The sequence below is a fragment of the Piliocolobus tephrosceles genome, chromosome 2, assembly GCF_002776525.5.
Source record: "Piliocolobus tephrosceles isolate RC106 chromosome 2, ASM277652v3, whole genome shotgun sequence".
NCBI lineage: Eukaryota > Metazoa > Chordata > Mammalia > Primates > Cercopithecidae > Piliocolobus > Piliocolobus tephrosceles.
The window spans coordinates 80288839-80306440 of NC_045435.1; the positions used below are offsets into that span (position 1 = coordinate 80288839).

Genomic DNA, 17602 nt, shown 5'->3' on the forward strand with positions numbered 1-17602 from the left:
CTTTCTTTCTTTCTTTCTTTCTTTCTTTCTTTCTTTCTTTCTTTCTTGCTTGCTTGCTTTCTTGACAGAGTTTGGCTCTTATTGCCCAGGCTGGACAGTGCAATGGCACGATCTCGCCTCACTTCAACCTGCGCCTCCTGGGTTCAAGTGATTCTTCTGCCTCAGCCTTGTGGCTGAGATTACAGCCATGCACAACTATGCCCGGCTAATTTTGTATTTTTAGTAGAGATGGGGTTTCTCCATGTTGGCTGGTTAGGCTGGTCTCGAACTCCCAACCTCAGGTAATCCACCTGCCTCAGCCTGCTAAAGTGCTGGGATTACAGGCATGAGCCATTGCACCAGGTCGCTTTTCTTTTTATCTATGGAGTTCTTACGGCTCAGGACTCAAGTAAGTCACTAAGTATCACTCCCCATGTTTGTAAGCTTGACTGTCTTAGCACAGTACTATAGACTGGGTGGCTTCAATATTGCAGATTTGTTTTTCTCACGGTTCTAGAGGTTAGAAGGCCGAGATTAGGGTGCCAGCATGATAAGGCTCTGGTGAGGGCTCTCTTCCTGGCTTGTAGATAGCCACCTTCTCCCCGTGTCCTTTCTTGGTAGAGGGAGAGTGAGCAGCTTCCTAGTGTCTCTTCTTATAAGGGCTCTAATCCCATCATTAGGGCCCTACTCTCCTAGCCTCATCTAATCCTAATTACCCACCAAAGGCGCCGTCTCCAAATACCATTACAATGAAGGTTAGAGCTTCAACATACATATTTTTGGGGGACTCAACATTCAGTCCATAACAGTTTTTAAAATTTAAACTGATAGTATAGAAGATTTCCAGAAATGGCATCTAAATAGAAAAATACTGGCAGAATATACATGAAAACATTAATGGTAGTTATTTCTAGACAGCAGGATTAGAGGTTTTCTCCATTTTCTGTGAATTCAGATCATATTGCTTTTATAACAGAAAAAATACAATAGGTATTATTTTTAAAAGAAAATGAAATGCTACAGAATGTTCCATTTCCTAATAATCTTGGAATTTTCAAAATCTTTTTATTTCATCTTCTTGAAGTTTTTCTGAGAATTAATAAAACTGTCTGCAGAACTTAGAGCACTCAGTTCTTGGCACATAATAGAGTTGCATAAATTTACTGCTTCTCCTTTTCCTCCTTTTAACATGATGACAATGTTAATGATACTAACAATGATAATTACTATATTGCCATAGGAGATATACCATTGGGCATATATTATAGGAAAATAAAGTAGACAATAGCCACAAAGTCAGGACAGACACATTTGTTGCAAGGTTTTTAAAAATGAGTTACTTATAAATAGAATAGCCTATTCATTGTCTTTACTTTTGGAATTCTTAGTCTTTTTGATTCTGAGAAAATGAATTGGTTAAAAAAGTTGGTAGATTGTTCTGAATTAGCATTCAGTTACAAATTTAATATGAGCTCCTTAACTCTCTGCAATAAAATGGCACACAGATGTGACACTGAGAAAACTTGAAGTCGGTTTTCGATGTGTCAAACTTTCATTCCAAAGACTGATTGAAGCCTAATACTTACTGTTATGGAAAATTTTTTTGTCATTTTTTTTTTGTTTTGGTTCCCCTATAAGAGCTCTCTCTTCTCTATTTTCTAATGCATTGTTTCTAGTGCTCTATATTGTGTATGGAGTCTGTCATTGGTAACTTTTTCCCAATTAATTCCACATCTGAGTGTAATATTTCTAGTTGTTGGCTCCATAAATCAATAGGTTGAAATGCCCTGCAAGGTAGTCATGTTTTTTGTCACGTAGGGACCTGACTGCTCGCCAAATAAATTATGACATTATGATGTACTATTTCCAATCACTATAAATTTTCAATATTTAGTGTATCAGTCATACCAAGTCAAGATTCAGTTATTTACTTTCACTTACGTCTGTATTTTAGATGAGAATCCTTTTTCCCATTAGTAGATTTGAATTTCTTTCTCTCTCAGAGTCAAATTCCAAACATACCTTATAAAACCAGCCATAAAATATACACATCAACTAACTGTTTTTGTGTTTATAAGTGGATTCAAAAATATTCACTGGTAAAACTATATCCCAAATTAAAATCTGTCCACTTAAATGGTGTTCTGTTTTGTTTTTTAACACTTAGATTACTTTTATCACTGTTGCTTTTGTAATTTGATTCCTAGATATTAGACAAACATATCTAGGTAATTCTCTGTATTGTATTGAAACATGGTCTTGACTAGGAGCTTAAACTATCATCTCACAAATGATCCTCAGCTGTGAAAAAAATAAATCGTTCTGAATTTGGGGCTATCTACACCATGGTTAATATGTAACAGCACTACGAAAATTACTTTCTTAAATTCTGTTTTGATGATCTTAAAAATAATTTGTATTCTTTATTTTTATTTTTCTTTTCTTCTTTACCAACAGGACACAAAAATCGCTTCATTGGAGCGAAACATAAGGGATCTTGAGGATGAGATCCAGATGTTAAAAGCCAATGGTGTGCTGAATACTGAGGACCGCGAAGAAGAGATCAAACAAATTGAGGTTTACAAAAGTCACTCCAAGTTTATGAAGACCAAGGTACGGTCCAGGGTTATAAACTTTTATGTTCTTAATGTGACTAGAAAGTTACAGTTTACATATGTACTTTTTCCAAATACCCATATAATATGCTTTATGTGATATTATTTAATATATGGACAACAAAGGAGAATGCAGAAGATTTTTAGTTCAGACATATAGATTCCAAAAAGCAATCACGGAAAACCTTTGGTGGAATTTCTCCTTACTGAGAGGTTCAGGCTTTAATTAGGAGTTCCTTTGGTGTTCCTCTTCCTTGGGAATTAACGTATTTATAGTCCACTCTCTTCCAAATTTCCACCATCACTTCAGTTTGCTATTTTTTTGAAGTTGCTATCGTTGCCAAATTTCTTGCCTCTCCTAGAAGGTGTTTGTCTCAAAATATTTGCTATTACAAGCCAATTTAACTCATTTAAATGTTATTAGGTTGGGAGGCTGAGGCAGGCAGATCAGTTGAGGTCAGGAGTTCGAGACCAGCCTGTCTAACGTGGTGAAACCCTGTCTCTACAAAAAAATACAAAAATTAGCCAGGCATGGTGGCATGCACCTGTAATCCCAGGTACTCGGGAGGCTGAGGCAGGAGAATCACTTGAACCCGGGAGGTAGAGGTTGCAGTGAGCTGCGATGGTACCACTGCACTCCAGCCTGGGTGACAGAGCAAGACAACATCTCAAAAGAAAAAAAAAAGTTATTAAGCTATTGTGGTTTTAGCATAGTGTTTAAGACATAAATAATTTTGAGTCCCAATGCTGCCCTTTAGTTAAATTATTAAAATTCCCTAAGCCTCAATTTCTTTATCCATGAAATAGGGGTAAGAAGAATACCTACATCATTGGGTTGGTCTGATGATTCCAGGAGATTATTCATTTAAAGCCCTTAGTCCCTTGTCTGATCTCTAGAAAGTATCCATCAAATGTCAGGCATTGTTGTTAATAGTAGTACTAATGTTACTAATAATGTTGTAATAGTAACATTAATATGGACTAATAGATTCCATATCTATTGCTATGGAATCTTTATAAAATATTTTACAATAACTTGCTCCATTAGTTTGTATTGTTATTGTCAGTTTTAAAGATTTTGGATTGTATTTTTTCAAAAATAAACTTGGGGCTTTAAAAGGACCAAGCACCTGAATATTTATTATTTTTACATATGCATAATTATTAAATTTATGAATAGTCCAAATAGGTCTTTTGAGACTGTGAGATGCTTTTATCTATTCCTCTGTTTAAATCATTTTGCTTCTGAAAATAATAACTACACCAATTAAAAAAATTTTTTTCTTTTTTCTTTTTCTACCACTTGCTCTTAAATATGCCTGTTCTCTTGTTCTAGGTTTTAATCTTGTTTGTTACTTTATGAAATGCAGTAGAGTTGGAGTAATGCAGACCTCTGTGAGAAAGCAGTGGGAGAGGAGAGAAAAATGTTTAAATGATTTTTATCAGTTGTGAAATATGTGCATACTCCTTGCTGAGTTTGCAAATTATAGGGAGGAAATGATATCTATCTAGCATTTACTTCATCACGATGTGTGTGTGTGTGTGTGTGTGTGTGTGTGTGTGTATGCATGCATGTATACACAAGGAAAAAACAAAACTATTCTTCTGTCAACTTTCCATCTCTAACTAGATGTTGAGATTGTGCTGAAAACGTGGATCAAGGAGTGGAGATGAGGGGACTGTCCAGTGGATTTGAATGTAACCAGGGACTGCCTCAAAGTTTTGAATAGGTTTCCCTGCTCAGTCCTTCCTCTGGTTTCTTCCTTGCAGTCCCTCCCTCTCAGAGAGTTAAGCCGAGGTTCGGCGAGCACAGTACTAGGGTGACCTGCATACAGTGCCTGAATCATTCTGGGAATGAAGACCAGAGGCACAGATAGGAGCGAACTCAAGAAGTTTGGGGGAAATTATTGTTTTGGCTTAAACTTTTCCCCTGACTCTGTTATTCCACAATGGGAGATTGTTCAAGCCACTTCTACAGCTGAAAATGTCATGAAATTTGTGAACTCTGCCCCTCATCATGGACTCTGTCCAGGTGAATAAAACATTTATATGATCTTCAGCAAGTCATGACCTTTATTAGCCCACGTTTGTCTGAGAGACCATCAATCCTTGAGTTAGATTTAACTTTTAATGGCTAGTTACTTTTAATGGTTCCAGAAGTGGTCAGGTCAGAAGAATGTTTGAGGGAAGTAGTGGAGTGAGGTGGAAAGACCACAGGCTGAAGACGAAAGCAGACTCCAGCAAGTCTCCAGCCTGCCTTTGCCAGCTGCATAGGGAGTGACTTGAGGAGTGACCAAAGTCACTCGACCACACTTTCTTCTATAAAATAGGGGCGACAGCACCAACCTTACAGGATGGTTCAGATGGACTAAATAATATTAAAATGAAATAGTGTAGTTAAAGTACCTGGCTCAAAAAACCAGCTAATAATGATAAATATTATTATTGAAGAAGTATAACCAAATAATAATCATTACAATAAGTGTTATATTTAACTTGACTAATGGGAAAAATGGATTTCTAAGAAATACAAATAAAATGAATTCTTATATCATGTGGACACCTCTTTTACTGTTAAAAATTAGCTAGAAAGTGCTAGTAAGGGTCAGTTTTTAATATTTTCTCCATTGAAAGAATGTTCTTATTGGATTGAACTATAACATTTATTGCTAATATTTCCTATCATTAATTACTTACTTAATTCCCCTACTTGGTTTTTTTTGTTTGTTTGTTTGTTTGTTTGTTTTGAGACAGGATCTCACTCTGTCACCCAGGCTGGGGTGCAGTGGTTATGATCTCGGCTCACTGCAGCCTCCGCCTGCCAGGTTCAAGCAATTCTCTCACCCCAGCCTCCTGAGTAGCTGGGATTATAGGCGCACACAACCACGCCAGCTATTTTTTGTGTTTTTGTGGTAGAGATGGGGTTTCACCATGTTGGTCAGGCTGGTCTCAAACTCCTGATCTCAAGTGATCTGCCTGCCTCAGCCTCCCAAAGTGCTGGGATTACAGGTGTGAGCCACCACACCCAGCCCAATTCTCCTACTTTGAGTGATGAGTGTGATTCCTCATTTAAGCCTGGGCATACTGTTTGCATTACTTATTAAAATGAATAAATCATGTAGATTGGAGGGAAAGAAAGTATTTTAAATAGGCACATGGAAGAGTGTGCAATTCCATCTTGATCCAGAGCAGGTAGTTGGAACTGGTAGGGTCTCTTGAAAGCTCTGTGATTAAATTAAGTATCAGTGAATGCCTGAATTGCTTTTACAAACATGACATCATAGAAAAAACATGATATAACATTTTTGGAAAGGTAGAAGGTGGGTTGCAAAACTCAACTTGTGCAAAGGCAGGAATACAAAACATAGTCAGCCAGGGTAGAAATCCTGGCATCTTGCAAGTCCTTTGGCATGAACATTGTCTCTGAGAACTGAGCCTCTGGGAGATCTCAGATGTGTAACTCTCATCTGTTGGAAACTCCAATTCCTACCCCAACACTGAAGGGTTAGAGGAATCAAACTGTGAGAGCTGAATCTCAGAGGCCATGGAAAGCATGAATTACTTTCAGGAGCTCCATTAAGCCTCCGAGAATGGAACATACCAAATACATAATTGTTTTTCTGGTAGGGAAAGAATAATGGCATTTCCTTTCTGTACAAGGCTTTGTTCCTAGTCTAACACATTTTTCATCTGCTCATTCCAGTATTTCTATATTAGCTACTCCCTCTGTTTCCCGTGTTTGCCAAAGACGCCGATCTGCTGTGTTAGATCTCCTCCTTTATTCTGAATTTGTAACACATTTTCTTATAAACCTCTGATGGATTACAAACCTCCTAACCCAAACTGCATGATAGTAAGCATATCACTTTCTAGACATGAGGGCCATATCTGCAGTGAAAAAGAAGCTGTTTTCCTTGGCAGAGTGTTTTTTTTCAGGGTGTAGTTTGTGTCACAGACGTAAGTGGGGGAAGAATTTTCAGACCGGATGAAGTGTGCCTGATGTCCACATGGACTTCATATAAAGCATGTGATGTAATTCCGATTGGCTTTTCTTCTGGCCATCACAGAGACAGACCTTTCTTGGCCTCAGTTCTCATGTATGTTCGATTGCATCACTTTCCATTTTTATGGAATTTATGGCTGTAAAAGAAGCAAAAGGCATATTTTTATGGGAGAATATGATTTTTTTTCCGTTGTGACTATATTCCCTTTAGAAAAGCTTTTTTCTGTTATTGTCTGCGTAAATATTTATTTAAAATTTACCTTATGGCAGCAATATCTGAAAGCTATTGAGAGCCACTGCCTATTTAATATTTATAGACTTAAATAGTTTCATCATTATCAATCTATTTTTATTGACTAAAGGAGGTATATGTAGAACCTGCCATGCCCTTCCTCCTGACTAAACCCCATTCTCTATATCCAGTTGATTTCCTTTTTTCCCTCTCAATACCCCAACCCCCACACTAGCTTTCTACTGTAGTATTTGTGGAAGTTAGCACAAATCAGTTTTTTCACTATAAATATCATCTTTGCTTAGGTGTGTCGAGTTGAAAGTTTTTGAGCGTTAATTTCAGATGAATCAGTTTCATATGTGGAATCGACTATAAACTGTGCTGTCAGCTACAACTGGACATGATTTGGGGCCATACCCCCTGAGAAGAGTGCTGATCATAACAGATTTTAATATCTTTTATCATTTTAGGTAATCCTGATTCTGATTTTCCCTGTTTTTATTTATACTATATTCTTGTTATGTATGAGAGAGAACTTCTTACTTTTGTTCCACATAAAAATGACCACACACTCATGATTCATTAAATTATAGAGAAATAATGGGTTTCAGATACTGCACCTATCTGAGCAGTGCTCACTTGCTCACGTATACCTGGGGCACATTGATAAACAGTCATGATTCTTTCCCAGTGAATATTTAAGCATACTTAGGATCCTTCTCAAGACTGCTTTTTGTTTAGCCACTACCAATCCTTTAGATTTGGCTAGCAGGATGAAGCTTGTTTGTTCCCTGACATAGTCTGACTTCTTGCAAATGGGATTTCCATTCATATCAACCCTTCTACTAAGCTGTGCAACCTGAACCCTTCTGAACATGGGAGTCTCACTCCTGTTCATGCTCAGCTGATATTTTCAGTAGCTTGTTATTGTTTATGTCAGTTTTCTTGCTGAAAACAACAAAAAATGTTGAATGAAATATATTTTTAAACGTATATTTTAAAATGTACTTACGAGCTCTTGAGTAAGAAAGAACCTCAAGAGTCAAAGCTAAGCCATAGCAGAAGCTTGTGTGATAAGTAGAGCATGGGTTATGTATTAGTCTGTTCTCATGCTTCTAATAAAGACATATATACCCAAGACTGGCTAATTTATAAAGGAAAGAGGTTTAATGAACTCACAGTTCCACATGGCTGGGGAGGCCTCACAATCATGGCAGAAGGTGAATGAAGAGCAAAGTCATGTCTTACATGGCAGCAGGCAAGAGAGCGTATGCAGGGGAACTGCTCTTTATAAAACCATCAGATCTCATGAGACTTACTCACTATCATGAGAACAGTATGGGAAAGACTGACCCCGCCCCCATGATTCAATTACCTCCCACTGGGTACCTCCCAGGACATGTGGGAATTATGGGAGCTACAATTCAAGATGAGATTTGGGTGGGGACACAGCCAAACCATATCAGGTTATTTATCCTTGTTGGCAATTTTCAGATAGATGAACTTGAGCTCTGGTTTTCGTAGCCACAAGGACATTGAAGAAAAGAGACTGAAGTCTGGGCCTACTCAAGATAAGGGATAGTAGAAACCCTATTACCACCACCACGTGAAACTGGGATCTCAGATGGCTATACTGCTAGTGCAGAGGCAAACTGAAAATAACCTTACCATATTCCCTCTCCTCACAATTAGACTAGGGGACTCCAGGGAAAATTTTCTGTTTTAAAGCTTTAAGCCAAGTAAAAGATGAAAAAATTTGTTCTCAGAATCCATAACCACAGCTGGCTCTTGCATGGGTGTGCTGTGCAAGATGATCTAAAAACTTCAGGTAGAGAATGTAGCTTAAAGCAGCTACATTCTTGGTTGGTAGTGTCCCCAGGTATTGGCAGAGGCAAATTCTCTAAAGGACCAAATAGGCCTTAAAGTATTTTTCCAGATAAAGTTCCAAAAAAAACTAGTACACAGTACCAAAAAAAGGAGAAAAATCACAACATCTGCAGGAAAACAGGCCACTATAAGTGATAGCCAGTAGAAAGAATAAACAGCAGAATCAGAAAGCAAATACTTCAAAAGTTGGAATTATAAGAAAAAGACTATGAAATATTAATGTGTGTTTAATATGTTTAAATAAATAAGAGATTGAAAATATGAATAAAGAGCAAGAGACTATAAGAAACCAAGCAAACTTAAAGATAACCAAATCAAGCCTTATAGTCTGAAGGATTATCTTAAGAATGAAACAAGGCTGAAAATTAGTATGATAAGCATCCATCTTAAAAAGTTAGGAAAAGAGCTGGGCACGGTGGCTCGAGCCTGTAATCCCAGCACTTTGGGAGGCCGAGACAGGCGGATCACGAGGTCAGGAGATCGAGACCATCCTGGCTAACATGGTGAAACCCCGTCTCTACTAAAAAATACAAAAAACTAGCTGGGCGAGATGGCGGGCGCCTGTAGTCCCAGCTACTCGGGAAGCTGAGGCAGGAGAATGGCGTGAACCCGGCAGGCGGAGCTTGCAGTGAGTTGAGATCCGGCCACTGCACTCCAGCCTGGGCCGACAGAGCGAGACTCCGTCTCAAAAAAAAAAAAAAAAAAAAAAAAAAAAAAAAAAAAAAAAAAAAAAAAGTTAGGAAAAGAAAATAGAATAAGCCCAAAGAAAGTAGAAGGAAGGAAACATTTAAAAGCAGCAGACCTGAATGAAACAGAAAATAAAAGTGTAATTGCATAGTCAATATAGCCAAAATTGGTTCCTTGATTAGAATACTTCACTTGACATGCGTCTACTGAGATTCATCAGGAAAAAGAGTGGTTAAAGCTAAAATAAAACTTAAAAAAAAGAGAGGTTAATAACATGGAATATTAGAAATGAAAAGGAAGACATAATCATAAATACTATTGATACAAAGATAAGTGGGTTTTATAAACATTTCCTGCAAATAAGTGTGAAAATTTAGATGAAACAAAAAATTCTTTGGGGAAAAAAATATATCAACACTGACTCAACTAATTAGAAACATGAATATTCCTATAGCCATTAAAAGTGGATTAGTAAGTAATGTTCTTGGGGAAAAAAAAATAGCAGCTCTGAATGGTTTTGCTGGTGATTTCTAATGAACATTAGTGTAAAAAAAATTCCAATTTCACAGAAACCATTTCCAAACACATTAAAAGAAGGAACACTTCCTACTTCATTTGGAGGGCTATATTGGTATTAAAACCTGATAAGGACAGCATAGGATCGGAAATTATAAACCAATCTCAGTCATAAACAGAAATAAAAGATCCTTACAAAATATTGGTAAGCTGAATACAGTAACATATAAAAAATATATAATGACTGAGTGGAGTTTTTCATAGTAATGCCAGGGGAGATTAAGGTTAAAAATTTCATTAATACAATTCATTACAATAACATATGAAAGTTGAAAAATGATGATAAACCATGAGATACAGAAAAAAAGTTTGGTGATGTTAAACATTCACTAATGATTAAAGAATACTTTTGGCATAGTTGTAATAATACAAAGCCTAATAAAATGTCTATAAAAAACCAATGCAGACACAAAATATGATGAAACATTGACATTCTTCCCTTTGAAGGCTGAAACAAGACAAAGGGGCCGCCATGACCAACAGGCCTCTGTCTTTCTGCATGGCCTGTCCGTATGTCTGGTATGGTCTTCCTCACACCATGGTGGTCACAGGGTGGTTGAGCTTCCAGACCATGGTGGCTGGCTTCCAGTGGGTAGAAGCAGAAGCTGCCAGACCTCTGTAGGCTAGGGCTAGAACAGGTGTACTGATTATTTTGCTGCATTTGGTTGGCAGAAGGAAGTCACAGTCCAGCCCAGGTTCAAGAAGAGGGTAAATAAACTTCAGCTCTAGTTGTGAGGAGCAACATTTGTGTACAAGTAGGAAGGAATGAAGGAATTAGTAGAAAATCTCTGCAGATCATCTACCTGCACAACACATATCAAATTGGCAAAAGTGTAAAAGACCCGTGACATAAGTTATTGGTAAAGAGATGGAGTGATTGGCATACTTGCAAGGTGCTTGTGATCATGTAAATTAATAGAACTGTTTTGGAAAACTTTTTTTTATTTTTGTTTTTTTGTTCCCCCTATCACCCAGGCTGGAGTGTGGTGGCGCTATCTTGGCTCACTGCAACATCTGCCTCCTGGGTTCAAGTGATTCTCCTGCCTCAGCCTCCCGAGTAGCTGGGAATACAGGTGCCCGCCACCATGCCTGGCTAATTTTTGTATTTTTATTGGAGACGGGGTTTCACCATATTGGTCAGGCTAGTCTCGAACTCCTGACCTTGTGATCTGCCCACCTTGGCCTGCCAAAGTGCTGGGATTACAGGTGTGAGCCATACATTTTTGTTTTATCTAGTGAAATTGAAGATGAATATGCTATGTGGTTCAGCAATTTAAATCTTAGGCATTTGAGAATATTATTGCTATGTGAACTAGGTTATATGTATAAGAATGTTCAGAATAGCACTGTTTATAGTAGCAAAAAGCTAAGAACAAACTCAAATTTCTATCAACAGCAGAGTGGGCAAATAAATTGTGGTGAAGTCTTACAATGGAATACTCTACTTCGGTGAAAATGAATGAACTCTATGTACAATGTTGTGATTTAATCTCCAGGACATAAGATTGAGTAGGAAAAAAAGCAAAGTGGCAAAAAAAAATTGTAGCCCAAATAAAGTTTTAAAACATGTAAAACCAAATAGTATGTATTTATGAATACAAAAATATATGATCAGCCTAAAAGATAAGCAAAGAAATAATAAACACAAAATTTGGGGTGGTAATTATTTCCAAATGGGGAGAGGAGATAGAAATGGGATGGGACCTGGGTAATTCTAGTGATCTTTTTTGGTGAATTGAATGATGGATTTTTTTTTGGTCATTTTTCCTTATACTTTACGTATATTTTATGTTCTTTTGTATCTTCTCAATATTTAATGTAAGCAAAAAGAAGATCCCCAATGCTTACTTGTTTTTTGGGATTCTTTTGCCAAATCTTGCCCTTGAATGATTATTTGCACTGTGGAGTTATGCCTTGGTTTAATTACCCATGTTAGATCCCTGTTGACTCTCCTCAGGACCGTGGTGGTAATAGACTTGGTGGTTTCATAGGTGAGTAGGTTTGACTGGGAAGGCTTCATTCCATTGTGAAATTTGGTCCACAGTGGGATGGAGGGCAGTCTGCTGACCTTTCCATTCCTATTTCCTATACTCTCAGTGACCTTTACAGATATTCCTCCAGAACCCAAAGACTGTGTGATTCCTAACACCATCTTTTTAAAGCAAATTCATGGCCTGCCTTGTTGAATTATTGATCACTGGCTGCTGAAATGGAAAGAAACCAGTAGTTGTCCAATGTAAAGGGTAGGGGCAGCAATTTCTAATTTCTTGCAATTTTGTTGTTGTTTTGCAGATTGATCAGCTGAAGCAGGAACTTTCAAAGAAAGAGTCAGAACTTCTTGCCTTACAAACAAAGCTTGAAACCCTTAGCAATCAAAATTCAGATTGCAAGCAACACATTGAAGTGCTCAAAGAGTCGCTTACTGCCAAAGAACAGAGGGCTGCCATCCTTCAGACTGAGGTAAGGCACTGTCTCAGGATTCTAGACAGCAGAGACATGGAATTGATAGAAAATGCCCTACCTGACCAACTTTCCTCAGAAGACCCTTTATCCAAACCCTTGGGGCCAGATGTACTTTGAAATTCATATTTGTTGGGCTTTCAGAAAGACAAGATGCATTGTATAGATTGTGTAACTCTGCAAGTGAAGTTGTAGCAACACCCCATAAGCAAACACATGAATATTTTTGCATTAAAAAAAAGTCTTACACCGAGTAGGATAAATAAAGACTGTATAATTAGACTCTTGTCAGTTTGCGTCAAGTTGTGCCATCAAAGGTGTTTGGTTCACACTTGAAATTTCTTTTTTTCATATGTCGGATCATTTTAGATTTGGTAACTACAGTTAAGGGCTTGGCTCTAGAATGATTGCATTTTATCAAAAATCATAAAATAACTGGAATGTCATCTGTCTTGCTTTGCTGTGCACCATCTGTATGGGTTCCCCTTCTGGCACCCATGTTTCCAGAGGGTTCTTATTTACTAAGGAGTATCTTTCAATTTCTTTTACCCATTGAAGAAAGTCAATATTGTGTGAGTTTCTCAAAGGAAATATTGGTTTGTTATCTCTTATTCATGTTTAGAAGAACAACAACAATATATTACTATCCTATTTCCTTGCTTTTTCCTCCTTGGATTACATCTTTGGGTCTGCTAAGAAATGCAAAACACAAGCTAATTATTGTGTGAATAAAATAGTTGTCAGATGCAGTAGGCAATAGGGACAAATGTGGTGAATCTTGATTTTGTGTTGAGGCACTGTGCTGTGTGCATTACTTTAGAAGACATTTTTATCAACATGCATGCTCTCTCTTGGGCTCTTTAAGCTGTGTCTTTGCATGTATGTATTTTAGCATCTGTGGGGAGGTTTGGATTGGCCTTAGGAGTTAATGGGACTGTTGAGTAGGTCTGTGCTCTCAGTCAAGGTGCAGGACAGTGTCTAGAGGAGGAAGAAAATACTTTCTGGATTGGGTAGGTCTTAGCATGAACCTGACTCAGCCCCTGTGCTTTTGACCATTGACTGATAGGCAGCTACCTGATTACTTCAATTCAAAACAATCACCTTGGCCTCAGTGATGTAGATATTTCACATTTAAGAAATACCATTTTCAGTTGTGTATAGTTCCACTGTGAATGCAAAGGTATGGGTATTTTATTTTTTAAGGCAAGCATATAATCTATGCTATAAATTGGAAGTTGGCTTCTATCTCCTTTGTGGAGGCAGCAGTGAATAGTATCTAGAGTTGTGTTAAGATGGTAGCCACATGTGGCTATTTAAACTAAAATTAATTAAGATCTAGCGAAATTTAAAATGTAGTTCTGTAGTCACATTAGCCGCATATCAAGTACAACAGTTACATGTGGCTAGTGGCTACTGTATTACACAGCACAGCTAGAGAACATTTCTACCATCTAGTACTTGTCTCAAATGGGGGTCAACCAAAACTATGGCTTGTGGGCCAGATCTGGCCCTGTGCCTGCTTTTGTAAATAAAGTGTTATTGGAACACAGCCATACCCATTCATCTACATGTTGTCTTTGGCTGTTTTTGTGCTACAACAGCAGAGTTGAGTAGTTGCAATAGATATTGTATGGCCCACAAAGCTGAAAATATTTACTGTCTGGCTTTTTACAGAAAGTTTGCCAATTTCTGGCATTGTGATTTTGTGGGAAGAGGATTGAGTGGGCATTGGAATGCCCAACTAGTCTTCTGTCTGGCTGTAGTACCCTAAATGGAGAAAGATAGTTTGCTGACAGCTGTTCTAGAGCACTATTTTTCTTCACTGTATTATTCAAAAAGCAACTGCTTGTACCCATGTTTTGTCAATAATACCAGCATTACTGATGAAATTAGTGTAATTGTGTTGCTATGTGTTGTTGGGTAGGAGAAAATTTGAGAAGCAAGGCAGTCTGCTTGCCCAAACCAGCAGTCAGGTTTCTTGATGGTTCCTCTCCAGGGTAAACGAATGAGGAGCCAGTTCAGAAAGGCTTTTCCTCTCACTATCTTATACTGATGGAGGCTTTATTCCTTGGCCTCTTTCCTTTCTCATTCCCATCCCTGTATTTTAACTTCTCTCAAATTAATGTATTCCAAATTAGACCTATACATATTTCATGAAAAAGACAGTGGTGACATTATGTGGATAGCTTCCGTCCCACATTCAATAATTAAAATGACCAAATAAAGAGATGGTGCTTTGAAGTAGAAAAAAATTATTCTCCATGTGCAGAGAAAGTGAGATTATTTTCTAAGTCTTCTGCTTTGAAGTTGGGAGTATGAGATTACTGATTTCATCAGCTGGAAACGGCTAAGGAATTTTCTTTTGCCTTTTTTTTTTCTTATAAGATCTCTTTGTATATGGAAACAGGAGAAACTTACCTAATACGTCTGTCTCTTGGGGGAGCAATTTAGGTTGAAATTGCTTTCATTGTTGGATTATGAGCAGAAGATTTTTTGGCAGCAGGGTAGAATACTTTAAAGTGATTTCCCCACTCTTTGGGATAGCAGAGGTAAATAAGAGTCTTTCTGCCTACTGTTTGGTGCGTTAGTGGGTGAGTACTCAGAAGATGAGATATGTTGTATTTCCTTATGCCCTACAATGAAATATCTGAGTTTAAATTCTTGTGAAATAATCTGCACACCAAACCTGTGAAACACAATTTACCTATATAACAAACCCGCACATGTACCCGTGAACCTAAAATAAAAGGTTAAAAAAAAAAAAAAAAAGATATGATGCTCATCCTCAAAGGAGGTTACATGTGATAGTTCCCTGCAATTTGATTCCTGAGTCATTGCTTAAAGCTCTCACCAAAACAGAAGGGGGCTGGCTCTCTTTAGAGTGGGAAGAGTCCTGCTATATCTGTGCCATCAACTGGCTTTGGCTGCTCTTTTAGCATAGTATAAATGACAGATATCATGGCTTAACGGTTCATCTCTGTAAGGAAGGTTTTGCTACCAGGGAATTTGCATTTGGGAGTTGGTAGAATGAAGGATGGGGTGAGGGGTAGGAGGCAAGTTGTCTTGGTTTGCGGCTGTGTGGCTTGGCTCTCTGGTTGGTTTGTTTGAACTTGTACAAATGCCCAGACACTCTGACATGTGTGCAATAAATCAATAGAATAATAATTACATACACAGAGAGATATACCACATAGCTCTTAACATAACATTTTACTTTTTAAAATAGCTTCAAAGAACTCTAATGCCAACTTTCTTATTTTGCTACTGCCCTTGATGTTTCCTTCATACCAACTAACCCCATCCACCAACACATGAATTCCACAGCAGTAGAGAAAATAATGAATTGGAGTTCTCTAGCACCTTGATTTTTCTGGATTTCAGTGAATAATTAACAACATATCCATAAACTGGGAAGGATTAAGGCCTAACATTTATTCTGTGTTCTAAGGTAAAATGTCGAACAAAACACAGCATTGAGAAGTGGGAGATGTGTGGCTATACCTCAGCCTCCCTATTCAATAACTGTGTGGCGTGGACAAGACTTGAACTTCTCTGAGCCTTCATGTCACAGTCTATGAAATGGCAGTCATTGTATCAGCCTGATACATATATGTGAAAAGTGCTTTGATATAGTCAAGGGTTACAGCTATAAATTATAGTATCACCATTGCTGTTATTATTATCATTACTAATATTATGTTTATCAGAGATGTTTGGGCAGGTCACACCTGAATACTCCTGTCATCAGCTTCGTGGGTCTCTTTTGAATTTTTGGTATGTGCATTTATAGACCTCGGACTTTTATATTTCAATCGAGTCACTATTTTATGTCTTAGAATGATATGGAGAAATAAAGATACTATGAAAGTGACCATCTCTTTTGTTCTATCTCCAAATTAAGATTTTTATTTCTGGCCGGGTGTGGTGGGTCACACCTGTAATCCCAGCACTTTGAGAGGCTGAGGCAGGGAGATCACTTAGGGTCAGGAGTTTGAGACCAGCGTGACCAACATGGTGAAACCCCATCTCTACTAATAATACAAAAATTAGCCGGACGTGGTGGTACATGCCTGTAGTCCCAGCTACTTGGGAGGCTGAGGCACAAGAATCACTTGAACCTGGGAGGCGGAGGTTGCAATGGCATGAGCTGAGATCATGCAACTGTACTCCAACCTGGCTGACAGAGCAAGACTCCATCTCAAAAAAAAAAAAAAAAGAGTGAGAGAGAGATATATATTTATTCCTAATTTCTGGCAAGTATACTTTTCTCCAACTCAGTGTGATTTGTAAACTGCCAGGCAACATTTTTGCATGTGCTTTCCAAGATGGGTTATATGACAGTGGTACATAATACTAATTTCTGTCCCAAATAAGCCAGAGAAGGATTCTATAGTACTTGTCTAAGAGTAAACACTTGAGAACCCATTAATTAACAAAGAGTGCAGGGGTTTTGTGTTTATGCAGACAAGGGCAACGTAGTGGCAGCTGTGAAGCAAGGGTTCATAACTTCTAAGAAATATAATCAACTGGGTGCTGACGAGTTGATGGGTACAGCACACCAACATGGCACAAGTATACATATATAACAAACCTGCACGTTATCCACATGTACCCTAGAACTTAAAGTATAATAAAAAAAATATATAATCAACACAGATGAGAATCTCATGCAATTAAACCCCCCCACCAAAAAAGAAAAACATCCACATGGGCACATACATACTAATACTCACATGCAGTAGTGTATATAATTTCAGGTGGTTTATAGATGCTCTAGAGCATTTCCAAGAACTTCACATTAATAATCTTTGCTCTCTGGGCTTCATGCATTTTTTCATTTAACACATACTTTTTGAATGCTTACTATGTGCCAGATATGGTTTCTGCTGTCACTGAGCAAACATTCTTTTAGGCACGTGGATATATGTTAGAGAACTGATTTATGGTACCATAAACTCCCAGTGATTTCATTATCATTGGTTACTAATAATTCCACACAGAATCTTGATCTTTCTTTTGTTGTTTAAAAGCAGATAAGGGGAACGACTCTGTCTGACAGCTTTGAAGAGAGCAGTGGATCTCCCAACACGGAGGTTGAGATCTGAGAAGGGGCAGTCTGCCTGCTCAAGTGGGTCACTGACCCCTGAGTAGCCTAACTGGGAG

General features: G+C 37.9%; 1 protein-coding gene across 2 annotated transcripts in view; it reads left to right on the forward strand.

Annotated features, from left to right (window-relative positions):
- Positions 1-17602, forward strand: part of ERC2 (ELKS/RAB6-interacting/CAST family member 2) — a 970858-nt gene that overhangs the window by 322778 nt on the left and 630478 nt on the right. For both annotated transcript variants that reach the window (XR_003306672.2, XM_026446958.2), the window contains exons 5-6: positions 2437-2592; positions 12272-12439. Coding sequence is in view for 1 of the 2 variants with exons in the window: in XM_026446958.2 (XP_026302743.1) it covers positions 2437-2592; positions 12272-12439 (324 nt within the window). In the remaining variant the exon portion in view is untranslated. The remainder of the gene's footprint in view (positions 1-2436; positions 2593-12271; positions 12440-17602) is intronic.